This window comes from Sprattus sprattus, assembly GCF_963457725.1.
Source record: "Sprattus sprattus genome assembly, chromosome: 2".
Classification (NCBI taxonomy): domain Eukaryota; kingdom Metazoa; phylum Chordata; class Actinopteri; order Clupeiformes; family Clupeidae; genus Sprattus; species Sprattus sprattus.
In genome coordinates this window covers 47,021,643-47,043,003 of record NC_137921.1, presented here as the reverse complement: position 1 = coordinate 47,043,003, position 21,361 = coordinate 47,021,643, and the positions used below count along the sequence as shown (strand labels likewise).

The following is a 21,361-nucleotide window of genomic DNA, read 5'->3' as shown; positions in this document are numbered from 1 at the left end:
TGTCATCTGCTCTCCCCAGTGCTATGAGCTTGTGCAGATTGCTGGGTTTGAGGTGGTGCTGGGAGCAACCGGTCCTGCTCATCTCCCCAACACCCTAAGTGCTTTGTGGGACTGTATCATGCCACCACTGCAGGGGGTGCTGAGGGGCAACTGTGCTTTATTGTTCTTGGGACTTGGGTTGTGGTTTTAGGAATACACATGAAATGTCTGATGTTTGCAAATTGCTTCATTTTATGTAGCCTAGGCCGCCTCCACGGCTACCAGTAGCTGCTATTCATCTAGAGTTAGATATAATGGTTAAAACGTGTTTTTTGTCATTATCTGAATTGTTGAGAGAGGCAAGTTTAAAAATGAAGATGGATGTGATGAGATTGATCGTCCTCTGATAACAACACAAGGCGAGAAGGTTTGTCAGTTTTGTTGTGTACGAACTCTATAACCTATGCCACTTCTACAATGCTAAAGTAGGCCACAGTGCAAAATTACATAATTTTTTAGCTAAAATGTTGTGTAACATGTTTACTCAATACAAACCAGGGTATTCGAATTAAACGTGCTTTTTATCACAATGACCCTGTCCATGACATGGTGTCCCGGGGAGAAGGGGTCAATTTGTGATCAGCTTTCTTTTGTTTAGTCTGATAAGGGCCTGCTCTTTATTTATGCTATTGCCCTGTGGTGCCGTCCAAAATACCACACTTTTATTTTTGTGGATATTTTGTGTTGATGAATGTTAAGATAAATAAGCAGTCCTCAATCAACACCAAGAACAACCAAGAACATCTTTAGAGTGATTTCCATTGTGTGTATGTGTATAATTTGCCATTTGTAGCTGAATGACAACTAAAATGTGCAGTACAAATTTCTTACATTACTTGCCCAGCTTAGTTATAGCCAGCTACACCATTACAAGATAAATGTGGTTTTCACCATCTTATTCTGGTCGAACATTATCAGGATGGTATTTTAGAGATGTTGAATAATTTATTGCTGAATATTTAATTTGTAACCACAATTAGATCTACACATTTCTCAGGGTATTTCATTTTTTTTTTTTAAATAATCATCCAGAAATAAAGCCTCGGGTGTCTTTGTCCAGAGGGTTGTTGGTCATGACCTTTTAGACCACGAGAGGGGGAATAAAAGGGAAGAGAAATTATTTTTTTCCAACTGTTATTTTTTCCTTGGTAGACGATTCCTTGAAGCCTCTCAGTTACAAAAGGAGGCCATGTTTACCCAGGCTTGAACAGTGCAAGGATAAACAGAGCCAGCACCTCTAAGGTAAACACAGGAGAGGAAGTGTGCGTCAGCCATACTGTGGACTGCTGAGGAAAACCCTGCCAGCTGGTCTAACTTTGAACACATCCTCCTGTCTCTTGAGGGGCACGACACGGCAACACTCTTCCACATTGTCAGTATACATGTAGGGTTTAAATATCTCCGTAGGCATGGATTCACCAATGCTGTCATTCTCTGTTCCCCCAGGTAATCATACCCCCAAAACAAATTATACAATGATTACCAGTGTAGAAAAAAAAACCTTCCTGATATCTGGCCAAATGTCAGCTGATGATAGACGTGAAAAGAGTACGCGTTTAGTTGGACCAGGTGTTTGCCATGGTGTTGCAAATGAGGGACATGAGATGGCATTACATGGCTCTTAAACATATACAAAATAAAATTGAGGGGATTTCATCACACACACGCAGCCGTAGCCCCAACCCTGGGTATTCTGCCACTGCAGCTGTTCTCGTACTGGTTAATCAAGTGTAATTTGTGGAAAGTGTAATTGGCTCAGCTCACCCCCACCCCCACCTCACCCTAACCCCTCTCCTCCCTACTCCCCTCTCTCCCCCTCTCCACTCCTCCCCTCTATCTCCCTATCCTCTCTAGCATTTATTAGTGTTGAAAGAGCTCCAATGTTTCTCATCCAATATATTCATTGTGTATGGTAGACTCCTTGAAGCAGTTCAGTTTGAGTTGGGACACTGTGAATGATAAGGTGCATTTGGGTCTGGTTTTATTTAAAAATATATTTCGTTCCCCTTCACAGCCACTGCGGTAAATTGCCGGTGGTTGGCACAATACTTTTTCGCCAACACCAACCAGTGCTCAGTGCTCAACACGCTCCTCTTATCTAATACACTTATTTTTGATAACGTAGAGAATCTCACAGGCTATAATTAATTTGCAATTTTGTATTTTAATATTAAAGTCACTATAATAAAGTGCTGAGCAAAAACACTGATAGAAGCTGGACATCTCCAAATTGTGTGATATATAATACTTTTTTGCTTAATTAGTCAATGGTTATTCAATTATTTTAATTCAGTTCCTTCAAATCTCCACTATATCATTTTGAAAACAGGGGTACAGCAAGGCAGCTGGACTTGTTTCGATTTGAGAGCACTTAATAACCCCTCTGCAACCCCACGACGCTCAAGGATGGTATATATCTGAAGCATTACAAATGCAATTAGCTTATCATGTCCCCTGTGAACTGCATGTCATCATTTGCGTTGTACATGAACATGGCAATGTTCAACATTGAGAAGGTACTGCGATGTGGTACTCATGATAGACACCTTTTTAGGAGACATCCCACTATCATTATTACTTATTAATGGAGTTGAAATGTGTAAGGTGATTACCTCCTAATTCTCTATGTCAAGTTAAAGTGGAGAAAATACAGAATCACTGTTCTCGAATCACTGCTACGGTTTAATTTTATGTCTTATTCACCATTTCATTTACAGCACACAAGTAAATGCCTTTGCGTTTTGATGAAGACATGGTATGGATTTCATAGGCTGTCATTACCATATTTCTTTATGAATTCAAACACAGATATGGTTTGCAGTAGTAATGTATTCATGTATCACAGGCTGTAAACACAATGAATGGTGACTGGAATGTGATGTGCCATTCCTCAGGGGCACCATTATGGAAGTGTACAGTGCCCAAGACTAAAAGCCAAATCTGTAAAATCGAACAGCCAATATGCGCTCTCAAGTCACTTATGCAAGGAGTTATTAGGTGCAAATGGAGTGATTTTCATGCTCCTGGACAGGGCAGATGGCCATCTAAGAGATTGTACCAATTCATACACTGTAATATAAATAAAGTTGCATAAGTATGATTAATTGGTTATTGGATAAACTGTTTAGTTCAAACACTTATTTTTAAACAAGAGACAAGGACAACAATCAAAGCAGAATGTACAGAACAACACGGCTCACATAATAAGGGGAACATTATCATAGATCTTCATAGAAAACACAACACACACAAGTCTTTTCTACAGTAGCCTAGGCTGATCCATGTCAACTCAGCTACACAAATTGTTACTTACTAGATGAAAAAATGTAACCTTATTGGCAGTAGCTACAATCCTAGTTAGTAGTGCTTTTAATTAGATGGTCTGGTTGTCTAAAACCTAGAGCCTTGGTGATCTTCAGTGCTGTCGCTAGGCATCATCTCCTTTCTCTCCAGAACTGCTGGCAGAGTTGGTTGATGCACGTTGTTGCATGTAGATTTCGTAAGGTCTACATAGTTTTATGATGGCACTTTTAAGATGTTTAAGTTGCTGCTATTACAACTATCTGACTTTGTTCCTCCTCTAAATAAACTTGAACAGTAGATTTCTGTCTGCCAACCTGATTTCCTGTTTTTGAATAATGAAATACCCCTGGACTGCCAACATCTGTCATGCATTTCTCTCCTTTCAGATTGAGAAAGGCTTTGCCAACAGTGTTTTTACAGCTCTGTATTTTTATTTGTTGGAAAGAACACGTTGGATAGTCGAACAGTAGGTAGGACAGCTATATCATCAGTCAGTTGATTTCTTGTCTGAAAGTTTTCTCTATTCTGACTAGGTCTCTAATCTGGCATGCAGTTTGATTACTACCTGTTCTACCAACGTCAAATCATATTTTTAAAATTGTAGGCTACCTGTATCGTGGTATTGGTTACTTTTCTTGACACCCAGTAGCCTATGAGTACAAAGACATGGTATCAGCCGATATCAGTACTGCTAGTCTACTTGTCACACCCGCACATGAACAATGAATGGGCTACAAATTCACAATGAACCGATGTGGGCCTACTTCTCTGTCAGCCAGGGCCCCGCCAGCTTGTGGCCCCTGGGGCTTAAACTCCCTTTAGCCCCATTGTTAATCCAGGGTGCTGTGCTGGAGTGCTGCTGAAGCCAGCTGATTAGATGAATAAGGTGGCACTTCTTGATTGTTTTGTCACTGCCGTGTTTTGTGTGTTTTTCTCTTCTTATTTTTCCACTTGAAGGGTGTCAAGCTGTTTCTTAAAAGGCAAAAATCCATTTAAATTGAGGCAATTTTCAGTGTTGGTTCCTGCTGCGCTTAATTTCATTAAACATTTGCAGGGGAAAAGTGCTGCTCTAGTCTGCCAGGGCAATTCCTTAGACTTTTTATTTCAAAGACCATAATCAAGGCAGCCAGTACATTTATTAGAATTGGTTATCTAATGCTGGTCCTGTCTTAACAAAAAGCTTGGCCTCATTTCATTACAGCCTTATTCTGTTTCTATGTATTCCGTTGTCAGTCATATGATGACAGATATGTGGCTAGTGAGTGTATAGCCCTCAAATAAGTGATTTTTAATGCATTTGTCTTTTCAATGTGCCTATGATATGAACCCTGACTTGGGCTTTTAAATTATTGACTTAAAGTCCTAGTTGACCCAATAGAGTTTGTTTGAGAGTGATTGATTACAGGGTGCAAGGAACAATTCCTTATAACCTTCCAGGGTTTCCTCGCAGCCTGCTTTCTGTTGTAACCATCTGAAACATGTAAGGATTTTTTTTATCACAGCACCTATTGTTCCAATGATGTTTGGTGTGCACAGAATACAGTACGTTTTTAACTTAAGGCTGTAAACTGTAAGATTGCTCTCAGATTTATTATCATAGATTAACTGAAACTGAAATAGTATTTATTATAGCTTATTAAACTCACTAGACGTTCATCTTTATTGTCATTGGTTGATGAAGATAAATGTGTACTTGCCTGCTGTTTTCCATTGCTATTGGCCATCATTTATATACATAAATATGTATCTAGAATTAAATAATGAAGTCGTGAAAATTATACATCGCCCAGCTGACAATTGAGAAACTGTACCTGCGGGCAATGCTCATTTCAAATTCAGCCAGATATTTTGAACATGCAAATGTATAACTTTTAAGGTCAGTAGACACAGAGTCCATTTTCACTGTAGACTGAGTGCGCAGGGCGTGTGAATGCCATAACACTCTTAAACATAAACCCACTCATCAGTACTACACACATACTCTCTCTCATACACACACACACACACACGCACACGCACATGCACCTGCACACACACACACACATACTATCTCTCACAGAAACACACGCACACACACACACACACCGCACACACACACGCACACACACACGCACACACATACTAACATACTATCTCTCACACACACGCACACACACACAACCTCACAAACACGCAGATATCTCACCAATGTCGTGGATTGGCCTTATATGCTCTCTGTTGTTGCCACTGCTTAAAACTATCATGGGAAAAAAACATGCAGAGAAGTCACTAACACGCTGCTTAATTGCCCAGGCTTATCAGTATGATAGTACTTTTAGAATGATTGTATTACAGAGGATATCACCTGGATCTGAATTTGGAAGTTTGTATCCTAAACGTGGCATGGTATTGACATCTTGTCGATTATGTTTATGTTGCAAGGGGAATGATGCCGACAGCTATCAGGGAGCTGATGGACGGTGCCTTGGCACAGACACGATGTGGTGCACATGGAGTGGCTAATGGTGATACAGATGGGGAGAATATGGCTCAGTGCAAGAATGAGATTTTGATGTGAGAAGGAGGATGAGGTGTGTGTGTGTGTGTGTGAAGGGGGGGGGGGGGTAAAAGGGAAGCCATGAGTCACAGATTCAATCATAACCTCTCAGGTTTGTTGTGGACATTTCATTACGGGCGAGAGGGCTGGCTAGGAATAGAGAGCTTGATGGGAGATCTGAGTGAGTGCAAATTCAATGTCAAAATAGATTTTTCAAATTGGATTGCTATAGACTGAGAAGAGGAGGAGGGCCGCGAGGAGAGAGGGACACGCGCTGGAGGTGCCCACGGGCGGATGGTGCAGACAGTCAGACAAGGGAGGAAGACGTGGCAGGCGAGCTCTTAAAATAAGCACTCGGCGCAATCCTCCTTGCGGTGTGACGGTGCCATGTTTAGGTGGCATGCGTCACTGATGCCATGACAGCTGGCTGTGAATCAGGAGAGTGTTGTGGTGAGAACTCCTGAAAAATGGGTGTGATGTGTAGTGACTGATGTGTTAAAATGATCAGGTACTGTGGAAGTGTAAATAGATGAGTACATTCACAACTCGGCTGAGCTCGGTTGGTTATGAACGGAGAGAATTGAATTGCATTGAATTGTGTTTTGGTGAATGAATGGTTATACATCTAATCCACTGGAAATGCAGTGAAGACAATTGATAGTATCGATATAATGGTATGTACTGTACCTCATAGGGCAGCTGACTGTTACAGTAGGTAATAATAAGTATATTCCTTTCAGGGACTCCAAAATCCTTTAATCTGGTGTATTTGGTATCTGATAGATAACTCAGGGTAGAGTTCATGTATAACCCATGTATAACTCATAGTATGTGACCCTTGATTTGGGCATGAAAACTTTGGCTGACACAGATTATTATCTGTATGCATTTGAAGTTTCGTAAAAACAATTATGAACTTGCATGACCAACCAGTCTGGGAGTAAAAGGTTTTAATCCTTGGCTGCTGTCAATGAATAAGAGGGCATCATCAAAGTGTTTCAACTGGATACAAAAATATGGGGATCCATGAGTTACCTTTTGTGCTGATCGTGCAGCTTTGGACATCAGAGAGTATCAGAGAGATAGTTGAGTCGCTCAGGGAAAGGTTTTAGAACATGTAAGAGAATAGACAATATTGTCTTCCACTCTCAGGAGCCAAGCCTGGGGATTGGCTTGACAGCATTCAGGCTGACCTTGACCTGCATTGTTGGTAATTCTGAGAAAAATATAATAAAAAAAGTTTTTTCTTTGCAAAAAAAGATGAAGCACCTCTTTTGGGGGCAATCATACCCTGCAGCATCCTTGTTCATTTGCCTGTCAGGAAATGAGGGAATAAAAATGAACGCTTTTGTTGAGGTATCAAAACAATAAATGTCTTTTCCACTGCTCTCAGACAAAAGTGGTGAATGTTGAGTTTTTTTCCTACCCTCTTCCATTTGCTGTAATTAAACGTTCTGCATTCTTTGAGAAGAGGTGAAGAATTATTTTTGTCTTGTCTTTGTTTCTCCCTGCTCTGCTGTTTTTTTTTCCTTTCAGATTCTTTTCCTCTCCTCTGTGGTGGCGAGTGAAAAGAAATCTGATTGCATTGTGACAAAAATAGTGTGTTGCTGGGTGATTGTCACGTTACCCTTCTGTTTTGCATCAGTACACATTGATTTAAGACAGGGGAATCTAGACTGTCAGCATAATTCAAATATTTTACAACGATGCTCGCTTTTAGACGATGAAAAGTCCGCTCAGTGTAAGTGCTTCATATTCATAACATACACACGTGTCGGTGCAGTATGAAACCATCTCAGACGGACACAGAGAGTACCAATTGTAGCAGCCAGCCTGAGTTGAAAAGAAGAAATGTTAAAAGAGCTCTAAATCGGCCATTTTAATCTGCCTTTTGGTTATTAATATACAGTGATGCCATGTGAGTTTGTGTGGAGGTGTTTTATGTAACAGTGTGAGGCCTTTGTGTCTCTGTAGCGCACTTTCTGCTACAGCAGTCCGATTTCTGCCTTTGGGGGTACTGCTCTCTGTTTTCTCTCCCATTCGTCTCTCATTCTGTCTTTCTTTCTTTCTTTCTCGATAACCAAGAGGCCCTACTTTTTTTCTATTTTCCTCTTTTGCTCACTCCTCATGTTTTCTTTTCACAATATTAAGTCCATCCTGTACTTGTTTTAATCTTCAGCCATTATCAACAAAAAAGCTAATCATATCATACTGTAGGTCAGCACTTCATCTCTGTGGCACTTTGTGAATAAAGGTCTCTGTCACTAATCTTCTAACCTCCTGGGCAGGAAGACACTGTATTATCTATAATATTTATATTTAATGTTCAAATAAATCAATCTGTTGTTCAGTTTGTTTAACTGCATGTTTAGCAAGCAACTTTGGAAACAACTGAAATGTGAACAGCAGGCCAGGGGCTGTAACTGCCATGGAACCCTCCTTCTAAAGAGGAAACAACTGAAGGGTGAGGGACTATTGGATCTTCTGCCTCTGTCTGGCATGACACACATTTTTCACAGCTTTTAAAGAAGCATTATGTAGTTTTGTTCTAAAACTAGCGAGGAACCAACCTAAAAAGAATGCAGGAACCTTGCAAACACCACCAACGGCCCAGTTAAAAGCTTGCTAACCTGATAACTGGTGTTATTGTTGCCAAGGTTGCTGTGGATGATTTTCTTACATTTTCGTGAGGTGTTCCGACCCAAACCACATCACTACAAAGTGTTTTATCTGTCCTTCACATGACCATGCATCTCACAGCACCCTAAAAACCCTGGATGCTGTATAACATTCTGCTCTGCGTTTTATAACTGGCGACTGCTATGGCACACACCTCTGCACTCTGTATACCAAGGTTGGCTGGCTATGGAATCAGATCAATGCCATAAATATTTTGTAATCTGTAATATAGATTTTGTATCTGTGAAACCATCTACACTTTCAAAACCTATCTACAGATACGGATTTAAAATACGAAATGTATCTACACTTTCAAAAACTATCTTCACTTTCAAAATCTATTTACAGATACGGATTTCAAATACGAAATGTATCTACACTTTCAAAAACTATCTACACTTACAAAAACTATCTTCACTTTCAAAATCTATCTGCAGATATGGATTTCAGTTACGGATTTCAGTTACGCATTACGGATACGGAGACGGATACGGATTTGAAGTACGAGTTACGGATTTCTGTTACGAATTACAAAATCTTTTTGGCACTGTCTTTAGTTCCTTTCTAAAGAGCCAATCAGCGCTTTTGGCAGATTTTCTAAAGCGCCAATCAACACATTGTATCCTGTACTGACTAGCCAATCAGCGGCGCTAGCTTGCTGGTAACTGGGAAAGTTGAGTGAAACGGTGTATGCAGCAGTCATGGATCAGAGACCGAGAAATGGCACAAGTAAGAAGTCCTATATTTGGAGTTGTTAATAAAGTCATTGTAAAACGCACAATCATAGTCAGTGGTTTTCACTCCACACTTCGTTACACCTGTTTCAAAGATCCTTGTCGTTGTATGGAAGATATTAGGATCTGCTTTGGTAGCTAACGAAAGCTAACGTTAGCATTTTCGTGACCGATCTCCTATTCACATTTAATTAAGTTAACAATGAACAGTATTCATATGACCCATTATCACGATGAGAACATTTAGCAGACAGACTGCTATTGTCTTGTTCTCCAGACACATGCAAAGTGATGGTGGGGGTATACCGTTAAGTGCATCCTCAACAGCTGGATAATGACCAGCCTGATTTCAAAACCACCTTGTAATGTCATTTTTGTTTCTTTTCATGGCACTTTGGGGTAGGCTATTTGTAACCCTTTTCTGAAGTCCTTGAAAACGTTTTATTGTGTATTTTGTGTGGAAGCGAGTTTTCTAGCGTCTCAGTGGAAGAGATATATGAGACCAATTTCTTAGTTACAATGCGTTCTGCAGCCAAGCGATCTCTGAATCGCCAGAGCCTAAGATTAACTAAATAGTACAGGTGTTCATCAGCCCTTTGGGCCAGACATAAGGCATGCTTGTTTAACTTCCCCCACGGTGTTCGTACACCGAAATGTATTCAAACCGTGCGGGTGAGACCCCAGATCTCTCCCTAGGCAGAGCGGTGGCAGATTTAGGTTATAACTATTGAATAATGAGCTGGCCAGCAGCAGTTGCCAGCAAGCTAGCGCTGATTGGCTAGTCAGTAGAGGATATAATGTGTTGATTGGCGCTTTAGAAAATCTGCCAAAAGCTCTGATTGGCTCTTTAGAAAGGCAGCAAAGACAGTGCCAAAAAGATTTTGTAATTCGTAACAGAAATCCGTATCCCTATCCGTAATGCGTAACTGAAATCCGTATCTGCAAATAGATTTTGAAAGTGAAGATAGTTTTTGAAAGTGTAAATAGTTTTTGAAAGTGTAGATAGTTTTTGAAAGTGTAGATACATTTCGTATTTGAAATCTGTATCTGTAAATACATTTTGAAAGTGAAGATAGGTTTTGAAAGTGTAGATGGTTTCACAGATACTAAATCTATGTTACATATACAAAATCTATATTACAGATTACAAAATATTTATGGCATTGATCTGATTCCATAGCTGGCCAGCCATGTCTGAAAGAAGGGATGTTCATTGGAAGATTTTCATATACAAAACAATCATTGGGCTAATGCCACTATATCTCTGATCAGCTGGAACTGTAACACCATCAATACCCGCTCCCAAAGCTTGCTTTCATTACATCTGCCACATACCAACACAAAACTGGGGAAGACAGCCTTCTGTTTTAAGGCACCCTACATTTGGAATGAAGTCCAAAAATCGCTGTACTCCTGGACTATTTTAGATGCATATTTATTTTTCCAATGTATTATCTCTCATTGTACCCTCGGTACCATTGAAAATGAGGATCTTAGTCCTCAATGTGTCTTCCAAGGCCTAAATAAATCAATCAATCAATCAATCATATATCATCAAAATGAATTTGAAGATGAAAAAAAAAGAAGTTGCTCATGTAAAACATACCACAAAAAGTGTTGCAAAGTGTAGCTATGAACTGCAGTTAATGAACTGAGGAACAGAGTGGTTTAAGTTCTTAGGTTTCTGATCAAACGAACATGTTCAGGTGAAATAGAAAATTGCATTAGTATGAGTACTGTAGGGGGACGTTATGATAGAGGTCTGTGTAGAATGGATTTTTCAGTCGCTCCATCTATATATATATATATATATATATATATATATATCATCTCCCCAACACCTTTTGCACTCATGCAGCCCCATATCACACCTAGGGTGACCTGATGCAAACAGACCAAATGTGGAACGAGTAGTAAGTTTGTGTAAGAAAATGTGAAACATGTTACCAATGCTGAGAGTTAACCTAAAACTTTGATATGATGTCTATCTTACTGAAAAGAAACATTTGTTTTGGCTCGTCCTCTAGTTGATTCCACTTGGCCTCTAGTCCTCTTATCGAATCCAGCACAGACCAGTGTCCAAACGATACAGGCTACAGCTTTTGCTATATGAAAGACACGATGAACGTAACGTATCTTTATTGACATAATAGAAAATAAAAATAAACCAAAATATGGAAGAATATCATGTTCAGAAGGGGTAAAAAATATAAAGACTTCTCACTTTTTTTCACCCATTCTTTACTAAAAGAACATTTTCTTTTTTTTGTGGCCATGATGTCACCCTGTTAAAGTTTGTGTAAGTTTGTTTCTTGTGACGCAGCAGAGGAGTTCACCAGCCCCACGGCTGTGCAGGTTGATTGATTGATTAATTAATTGATTGATTGATGATTATGTTGCACTTGTATGAGCCAGGTTACTGTTACGTGGCGGTAGCGCTATTAAATCCAGTAGAAATTACACCTGGTCGCTCGATCCTGCTCCTGCAAGATCCTGTCCTTCTACCGCAAAACGATGTAATATTTGGTCTGGCTCCCACCCATATCTTTCACGTTTGGTCCCACTGCAAAATCCCACTGGTGGATGGTTACACAGGATGGATTTTTTAGTTTCAGACGGATTTGTCTGAGTTTTGCTAGGACGAAGAGCATAGACTGGAACCCAAGCAATCCCAGGAGAGAGAGGAGAGGTTCAGAGGGGCTTTTCATGAAGAGAGGGGTAGAAAAAGTAGCTATGGCCATGGAGGTGGTCAGTTCAAACAAGCTGTCACATTTTTCTCCTGTATTTCTCTTTTTTATCATGAAGTGATAAAAGAACAATAAGGGGCACAGCGTGCATACTTGACTCCAGCACTCTGTAGCAGAATTGCTGAGTTGACCACCTCCATGGAAACGGATCTCTTCCATCCTTGTGTTAAGGCAGCGAGAGAAAGACATGTAAAACCACTGCAGTTCTGCAGAGCGGAGGCTTCTGTGGCTACTCTTCGTGTGGGGTCCTGAGTGTCCCCCCATCCCCCCCCCCCCCCCCCCCCCCCACGGCTCTTCACGATGGGAGGCTAGGCTCTAAACACACATACATCGAACAAACTCCCGCAAGATGAGAGGGATCGAGGCTTTGGCTATAAGGCGGAGCTAACATTTTGTTATTGATTTTTTTTCGGATGAGTTCTCCCTCTACCCTCACCTTCCCTGCTCTCGCTCAAAGGGAAAGCAGAAAAAGGGGGTTTTCCCGTCCTCCGCGTGCGGAGGCGTTCATGTGGAGTCCTGTTCCGTGGAATGCGAGGGCCAGTGCCAGAGAGTGCCCCAGCATGGCTTGGCAGCAGAGGTGCCGCCCCTGGGCTTGGAGCACGGTGGCACAGATGGCCAACCTGCTCATGCAGACAAGCGAGTCCTGCGGCCACGTCGAAGAACCCCGAAATCCATCCTGCCCGGTGCAGTGCGGCTGCCATGTTAGCAGGTAGTCATGTGTAAAAACTGCTGCAAGACGATCGGAGCGGATCCTCTCTTTTAGCAGTATAGTAGTAAATTATACCACGTTGTTACTATGCAGCAATATCAACACTACACCGTGGCTCAAACTGGATTTATGGCTGTGCATAGAATGTTGGACGACTTTATATTGTATGGTGTTTATACATGCGTGGTTGCTCCTCCTGCTCCTAATTGTCAGTTGATACATCAGTACTGTTTGTTTTAGAATCTAATTTGTGTTAAATAGTGACAGTTGACACCACTCCTCTGAATCATATGAAATGCCTGTGTGAGTTTTGTGCTGTATTAACCGTATATATTGATTCTCTTAGGAAACCCAATTGCCACCAGTGTCAGTGTCGTAGTTGCTGACTATATAAACAACCCTTATTTTTAGGGGAGTTTAAAAGCCTTTTCATAAATAATGATATCATAATTTTACGACCAAATTAGCCTTACAGTGAAGACACATGGTACATAACCGTAATCTTTTATTAAGCCTGCCCAAGTGTTGTCACATTAATGCAGCTCTGTAGACCACAGGGCTCCAATTAGTGCGCTTCCTCTGCTCTGAGTCATGGCTGGTAAGTGGGACCGCCGTATGGACTCCATACAGGAGAACACTCTAGAATTCACACCCACACAGCAGGAGAGAGAATATCTAACCTGCAACCCTGGGATGCACGTTCAACGGCCAAAGGTCACAAGCAAAGGTCAAAATCACTACTTCTGAACTGTGTGACGAATAAGGCCCTCACTTGTTTTGAGGGAGTTTTGAGTGGGCTGTGTCTCCTTTCACTCAAAGGCAATGCCTGAAAATGTCCTCTTTTGGAGTTGCAATTCATGGTCCCATTAAGAGCACAGAGTCTCTTTAACTGGGGCAAACGTTTTGTTTAATGTATAGTAATGTCTCATAGATCTCCAGTCAGGCATCCTCTCAGGAGCACATTCAGCGTTGAGGTCAGGAAATGTATGGCGGTGTGCCAGACAAAAGTCACCTGTTGTCGTCTGGCAATACTGCAGGCACTTTCTCTCCATGGGAGGAAAAAGGGTGTATGTGTGTGTGTGTCTGTGTGTTGTGTGTGTGTGTCTGTGTGTGTGTGTGTGTGTGTTGTGTTGGGCGGGGGGGGGGGGGGGTGGGCGGGGGGGGCGAGGGAAGGATGCGAATCTCAACAATGCCTCACAAATCACGGCTTGAACCAACAGGCCGATTTAACTGCTTCGCAGAGTTAAAATAGAATTATGTGTTTATGTCGGAGAATTTATGGCAGCCGAATGGGAAGAGTTATTGATTGGGGCCCAGGGTTTTTCTCCTTCTATTCCTTCCTCTCTCCCTCCACTCCCCCCACCTGCTGCCTGCCTGTTGAGACTCATATTCGTCTCACAACTTGGTAATGTAGCTCATTTGTGAGGGTCAAGGGCACTGCAAACGCTGTTAAAGCGTCGTTATCGGCCACTGGCTGCAAGCACGGGCTTTCACACACACTCGTCGCAGCTTTGTTATGGAGGAAATGCTCAAGGCAAAGCTACAAGGGTAGCTGCATTGTCCTATTGAGATGGCCAAGGAAACCCAGTGAGGACTCTCTATGCTAATCAAAGTAGGCCAGTATTTCAGATTAATATCAACCTTAGTGGGATTTGAAATGTGGGTCTATGGAGACATTACGTTCGCATGCTATCAAGAATAGCTCAAAAACTTAAGCTATGTTACCGTGTCATTTGATGATTCTCTGTGCTGGAAATATATTGTAAAAATGTACTTGTGGATGGTGTTATTCTCAGAAAACTACTGTTTACAAGGACACTGCTGACACATTTGGAGGTTTATTGTAACAAGTAGCTAAAAATTAATTTTGGAAATAGGTGTACTATAAAAATGTATTCGTAGAATTGCATGTGTACACACACACACACACAACAGAAGACCCCTTTATTTGTAAAGCTAGTAAGTGATATTTTTATTTCAAGAGTCCCTCAATACATTTTTAGAAGGAGATCAAATGTAATATGATATCCTCTGAAGAAGTTACTTAAGGTATAGCCATATATCTCTCTCTTTCTCTTTCTCTTTCTCACATTCTCTCTCTCCCTCTCTTTCTTTCTCCAACTCTACTCTTGATGCCAGGTGAATGCAGACAAGAGGAAGCTGAGCCATGCCGGGTCACAGCCCTGCCTGTCTCAGAGCGCCCGGGCCTCCTCGGAGATAGCTATGAACAGCTGCAGGTACAATGGCGGCGTGGGCAGACCGCTGGGCAGCGTGGGGGCATCAAGGCGCAACCTCGCCGAGCTGGACTCGGAGACGCAACCCCTGCAGACGCTGCACAGCTCCGGCCTGGAGGTGGTTGTGTCCAAGGGTTACGGCGACGAGCACCACCGCAAGGCGTCCAGCGAGAGCCTGCCCCGGGAGGGGGGAGATGGCGGGGCAAGTGGGGTCGGCAGCCCGGGGGGGGTGCAGCCGAGGAGGCACGGCAGCGCGGGGGCCATACAGAAGAAGAACAAGGATATCGGCGAAAGGCTGGGCCACCGCAGGGTGCTGTTCGAGAAGCGCAAGCGGCTCAGCGACTACGCGCTTATCTTCGGGATGTTCGGGATCGTCGTCATGGTGACAGAGACAGAACTTTCTTGGGGGATTTATTCCAAGGTGAGCCTGGGTGGGGCGGCATGTTGCATGTGGAGAGTGGCCGGTGGAGCTTAACCACACACACATACATACACATACAGAAACACAAACACACACAGTTAAATCACTTTCACATTTACACACACACACACACACACATTCATGTTCATGCACACACACACACACACACACACACACACACACACACAGTTAAATCACTTTCACATTTACACACACACACACACACACACACACACACACACACACACATTCATGTTCATGCACACACACACACACACACACACACACACACACACACACACACACACACACACACACACACACATACACACACACACACACACACACACACACACACTCACACTCACACATACATGTCCATGCGCACACATACACTCACATACATACTCCCAGAATGAGGGCGAAGCAGCCTTTCTGCTGTGTTTGGCCCATCTGAACGTCCCCCTTCCCATCTTCACTTAATTTCCCTTTCTCCCCTTTTCTGTCTTTTTTGTAAATCTACTTCCCCCTCCATAATTCTCTCCTTCACTCCTTTTTTTCATCCCTGCACCCTGCCATCCCTTACTCTCTCACTCTCCTCACCCTTCCCTGGCCATTTTACCGCCTCCCGCCCTTTTTTTTCTGTCCACCTCTCTCTCGGCACCCCAATATACGCCACTGCCTCTCTCCTTCTCTCTCTGTTTTCCCCATGTCACTACCACTCTGTTTCACTGCTGCTATCAAAAGAGGAAAAAAAAGCCCAGTGCAAGTGCACACATCATGATGCGGAAATAAAGGTGGCAGAAGGAGAGAGAGAGAGAGAGAGAGAGAGAGTGTGTGTGTAAGGGGGGAAACTACCTCTCTGTTTGTACAAACACAATCAGGAAACACAAGCTGCCAGCACACCAGCACCCACACACACAAACACACACACATACATAGCGTACTTCCACACAGGTAACACACAAACATGATATACCCATTTACGTATTGTTGAGTAACTCCCCTTGCAACAAGTTGCAACTGGAACACATCTATCCGTCAAATAAAATCACCAAAACAATTTCTCTCTATTTCAGCTCTATCCCTTTAAAGGTCTGGCCTAAATTTAGTCTGTTAAACAGCTTCAATTGCAAGCAGCGCTGGTGTTCAGTGTCGGACAAAAGCTACGTTAGACGGGGATATTTTGCCTATCAGGTTCTTAACATAGATGAGCTTGTTAAGTCACTTTAAATAATTAAGGGAGGGTATAATTAAGAGCAAGGCCTGGGGCGAATGGGAGAGCCTGTAGGTGGCTCGGGTGGGACAATGCGCCGGCGTGTGTTGTGTATGCTTCGAGTGGCGCCGGCCACTTATGGTGCTTAGGCGCCGGGGTGGGGTAGGGAGTCGGGTTACTACGGCGTCTGTACCGTGGCCATGTTTCAGATCATTCACTAAGCCCTGTAACCCCCCTCCCACACCACCGACTCCCCCAGTGCACACTCCACAGCCAGCGACTCCCCCAGTGCACACTCCACAGCCACCGACTCCCACTTCAGCGAGGAGCCGAGCTGAGTTGAGCCAAGTTCAGCCGAAGGGAGCGGAAGGTGCTGCCACCTCTCCTCCTCCTCCATCCTTCCTCCACCTCCACCCCTCTCTCCACCTCTTTGTTCACAGTTGCCTAAGCCCCATGCCGTGCCCCTGCTCCTGCAGTTAGGGTTTCGCCCGGGTGGGCGGATTCATTTGCAGGTTGGCGGGTGGGTGGAAGTAGACACATGATATAAGGCAGAAAGGGCTCCTTTCTCCCATTGTGCCCTGGCTTTAATGTCCGGAGCCAGCACAGTGTAGCGCCTGCCACTACCAGTGTACATTTATATTTGTATGTTTAGTTTATTCCCATGTACATATGTTGTCTGTTGGGTATGTGGATTTGTGTGTTGGTCGGTGTGTGTTTGTGAGTGTGTGTGTTTGTGATGGGTGTGTGTTTGTGAGTGTGTGTTCACATTTTTGATGCATCTTTCATTCATCATGAGCTCCAAACAGCAGCGTCCACGTAATGGAAATGAGGGACTTTAGACGCATCCCCGGAGGAGGACGTTCACAAGACAAATGAGGGTTTTTAAAGCATTAGCCTGCCAATGTCACCAGGGGCTCTCTCTCCAGCTCTGTCTCACACTATCTCTCTCTCTCTTTCTCTCTCTCTCTCTCTCTCTCCAGCTCTGTCTCTGTCTCACTCTCTCTCTCTCTCTCTTTCTCTCTCTCGCTCTCCAGTTTCAGCCAGGCATCTCAGCAGCTGCAGCACATCTGTGAGGTCTGTCCGTCTCACAGAGTGTCTGTCCACTTACATCTTTGTCCAAGCTGAGGAGGTGCACACACACACACACACACACACACACACACACACACACACACACACACACACACACACACACACACACACACACACACACAAACACACGCTCTCACTCACTCATTCACTCACTCACAGCCTCTATCTTTCCCTCTCTCTTTCACACAGACACACACACACTCACACATACACAATGTGCCTCACCCAAGTGCTTGGTATAAAAATAAGGTATTGACATTGAAGAGACTGTTTGGATAGCAGTCATGTTGGTATGAAAAAGAAAACAAAATTAATGAATGAATGAATACGGAATTAAACAGATTCCCTTTTAAATGGATGTATCTGGCTTCGTCAGGTTGAGATGATTTTTGCTCATATATTTCTCATATGGACCTGTATGTCAGTCAGCCATGGCGAAGGTGAGGCAGACCTCGAGCGCTGCGCCGTGCTCTGAGAGAAAGATAAGCATGAGAGTGGGTGGAAAACACTTTACCTGGCCTGAGGGGAAAGCGCATTACTGAGTTCATAGCTTCAAAGGGAAGCCTCTGAGATCTGATGATTCATCAGTGTCCTGGTTAAAAGATTTAATGTTGGTTTGCTGGCTTCCACGGCTGTGTACCTGGCTTCTGTGCACCCTGTTCCTGTTTGTTTTACCATGGACCCCCCCCCCACCGCCCACCTCCATCTTATCCCCCCGCGGCCACTTTCATTCGTCATCTTTTAATTTGTAGATTCTCCTTTAATGTGTTTCTTCACAACAGGTCATTTCAACTTTTAACTCTGAAACCGCCCATTGAAGAAGGGAGACTTAGTCAAAAATGGCAGCGAGGAGCGGAGGAACGGCGTGGCAGTGAGAGAGAAAGAAAGACAGGGGAGCCTGTCAGAGTGCCTATATGGAGCACAGCCCAGCCATCCTGCACAGAAACCCGATAACACTGTTCTGGGCTGCCCCAAATCATCAATACCGACTTAATTACTAAATATAGATAATGCTGTTATGGCCACTTAGCTCTGTCTGTCTCTGTCTCTCTGCTCCCTGTTAGTGAGCGTCTCTATTTCCAGCTTCCATCAGTGTAAAGAGATTTGCAACAGGTAACTGTACATCCTCTCTCTCACCCACCCCCCTTTTCTGTCTGTCTGTCTGCAGGAATCTGCATATTCATTTGCACTGAAATGCCTTATCAGCCTCTCCACTGTTATACTGCTGGGTCTCCTCATTATGTTCCATGCCAGGGAAATACAGGTAAGCCCCTAATGATGTTCCTGTTACCTGGTTTCATACCAGTCATTAGGAATCAGTTAGTCAGCTAGTCTACAATATTAAAGAGAACATGAAAATGTCGGTATAAAAAAAGAACATGAAAATATCAATATAAAAGAAAAAGAACATCTTACCTTGAAATATATATTTAAGTTAAGCTATGTCATGTGTAACTTGAAGGGCATCTTTTGTTTCTATTATCTAGCAATCTGTGGCTCTTGCTTGACCTCATAAGAAGCAAAGGGACTTGAATTCATTTTTGTCAGTTTATTTAAAAGTATATAGTAGTGTGAACGCTGAAGGGGGTATTTCTTGGGGCACTTGTAAAAGGATGAGGGAACAAATATCCATGTCTAGTCCAGTCACAGACCACCCATGTCCAGTTTGCAGACACAGTTACTGTGCACACAATGTTCTGACGAGTGTTTGTATGGTCCAACCAAAGTGTTGAGGAATACATGAGTAGATGCTAATGTATTATGAATGGCTTTTGAGTCTGGGCGACTGCAAAACAGAATGAACTACTGACGCATCACTTTCTTGAAAGATAAATAGGCGGCTTTCCCCCTATTGAAAGGGAAGTTAAATGCCACCATAAGTAATTTCTCTCACAACAGATTGCAATCATAAACCACCTCTTTAGATTAAGTGACAACTTGTGAAAACGTGTGTAAATGCCAGGTATTAGCGTTGTGCCTGGAATAATAAAGAGATACTTATCCTATTATCCTTACCTACTATCCGTTTTGCTCCCATTCAGTCCTGTTTAGATGTTTTGGTTAGTATGATGCAGAAACTGCTTTTGATCAGTGGTGTTTTGGGGGACTAAATAATGATTAGCTTGAAGTTGTTTAAATTTACTTTCCCAAACAAATCACATAATTTTTTGTTCTTTAATTACAGAGATTAAAACGTTCACTATATTTTTGATATCTTTCTCACTGGCTCTGTATGGTACCTTGTTTTTATTCTTTAAACTTTGATTTGTTACCTTTTTATTAGTTTTATTTGTTTTTATTTGTTTTACCTTGACTGTATAGCACTTTGGTGCGACAAATACAATTGACTTGAAAATTGGCTTATGTTTATGAGATCTCTTCTCTCATGATTTCTTGCTCACTCATCCTGTACTTGTCTCTTTCCATTTCTCTCCTATGTCGGTCTGCCTGATCTCCATATCTCTGTTATGCTTCTTTTACCTTCTCTTGCATTCTCCCCCCCCCTTTTCTCAGCTCTTCATGGTGGACAATGGCGCGGACGACTGGCGCATCGCCATGACGCAGGAGCGTGTCTTCTTCATTGTGCTAGAGCTGCTGGTATGCGCCATCCACCCCATCCCGGGCCATTACGTCTTCACCTGGACAGCGCGGCTGGCTTTCACCTACGCGCCGTCCGTTACCAACGCCGACGTGGACATCATCCTGTCCATCCCCATGTTCCTGCGGCTGTACCTGATCGGGCGAGTCATGCTGCTGCACAGCAAGCTGTTCACGGACGCGTCGTCGCGCAGCATCGGCGCGCTCAACAAGATCAACTTCAACACACGCTTCGTCATGAAGACACTCATGACCATCTGCCCAGGCACCGTGTTGTTGGTCTTCAGCATCTCGTCCTGGATCATCGCCGCATGGACGGTGCGAGTCTGCGAGAGGTAAGAGCGTTCCTGCTGTTGCTGCTGAATCTGAGCCGGGTATCCCAATAACGATTAACCTTAGCGCTTATGAGTGTTCTGTACGAGTGATTCTACAGACATTAGTTACGTTTTTACAAATAAACGTGAAGCGCGAACAGGCGTGCCCATGATCTTAAGTAGTACTTAATGCTCTCCATGTTAACAGTGCTGATGGTGATAACTTGGCGATATCAGGTGATATCAAAGCTGCCTTTTGAACTCCAGAGGACATACATACTAACACTTCACTAAGGTGAATAAAATCGGCATATCAACATTAAGTATAAACCATCTCCAGGTAGGCTAATGACACACACACACACACACACACACACACAAACACACATAATGGTAGTGATTCAAAGGTTATAATATTATTCAGATTTGTTGCATGACATGTCAACATATTAGGTCTACTCAAGTCGTCCAAAGCAGGTGTCCTACAGTAAGTGGCAAGCTGCCCACTTTTGGGTGTCACTGAAGAAGGAATTTGAGGATGAGGGAGAGGTTGAGGAAGATAGTGAGAAAATAAGTAAATATGTGTAGGCCTATGGCTGAGTTTGACGCAGTAAGTTTTGTAATCTATATAATACGCTTATTCAATATTTTAAATAATATGTTTTTTTTTCTCTCTGATGAAATTTTGCTCCCCAACCTCTTCCACTTTCTGCAGCAACTTGAGAGCTAGGCCTAGGGC

General features: G+C 42.9%; 1 protein-coding gene across 1 annotated transcript in view; it reads left to right on the top strand.

The window, feature by feature from the left end:
- The window catches only part of LOC308382945 (small conductance calcium-activated potassium channel protein 2-like), a gene marked incomplete at both ends in the record, with an annotated part of 51,798 nt that overhangs the window by 4,224 nt on the left and 26,213 nt on the right, over positions 1 to 21,361 (top strand). The window contains 3 exons of the mRNA XM_080860497.1: positions 14,887 to 15,402; positions 18,879 to 18,974; positions 20,225 to 20,643. Of these exons, the coding sequence (XP_080716623.1) occupies positions 14,887 to 15,402; positions 18,879 to 18,974; positions 20,225 to 20,643 (1,031 nt within the window). The remainder of the gene's footprint in view (positions 1 to 14,886; positions 15,403 to 18,878; positions 18,975 to 20,224; positions 20,644 to 21,361) is intronic.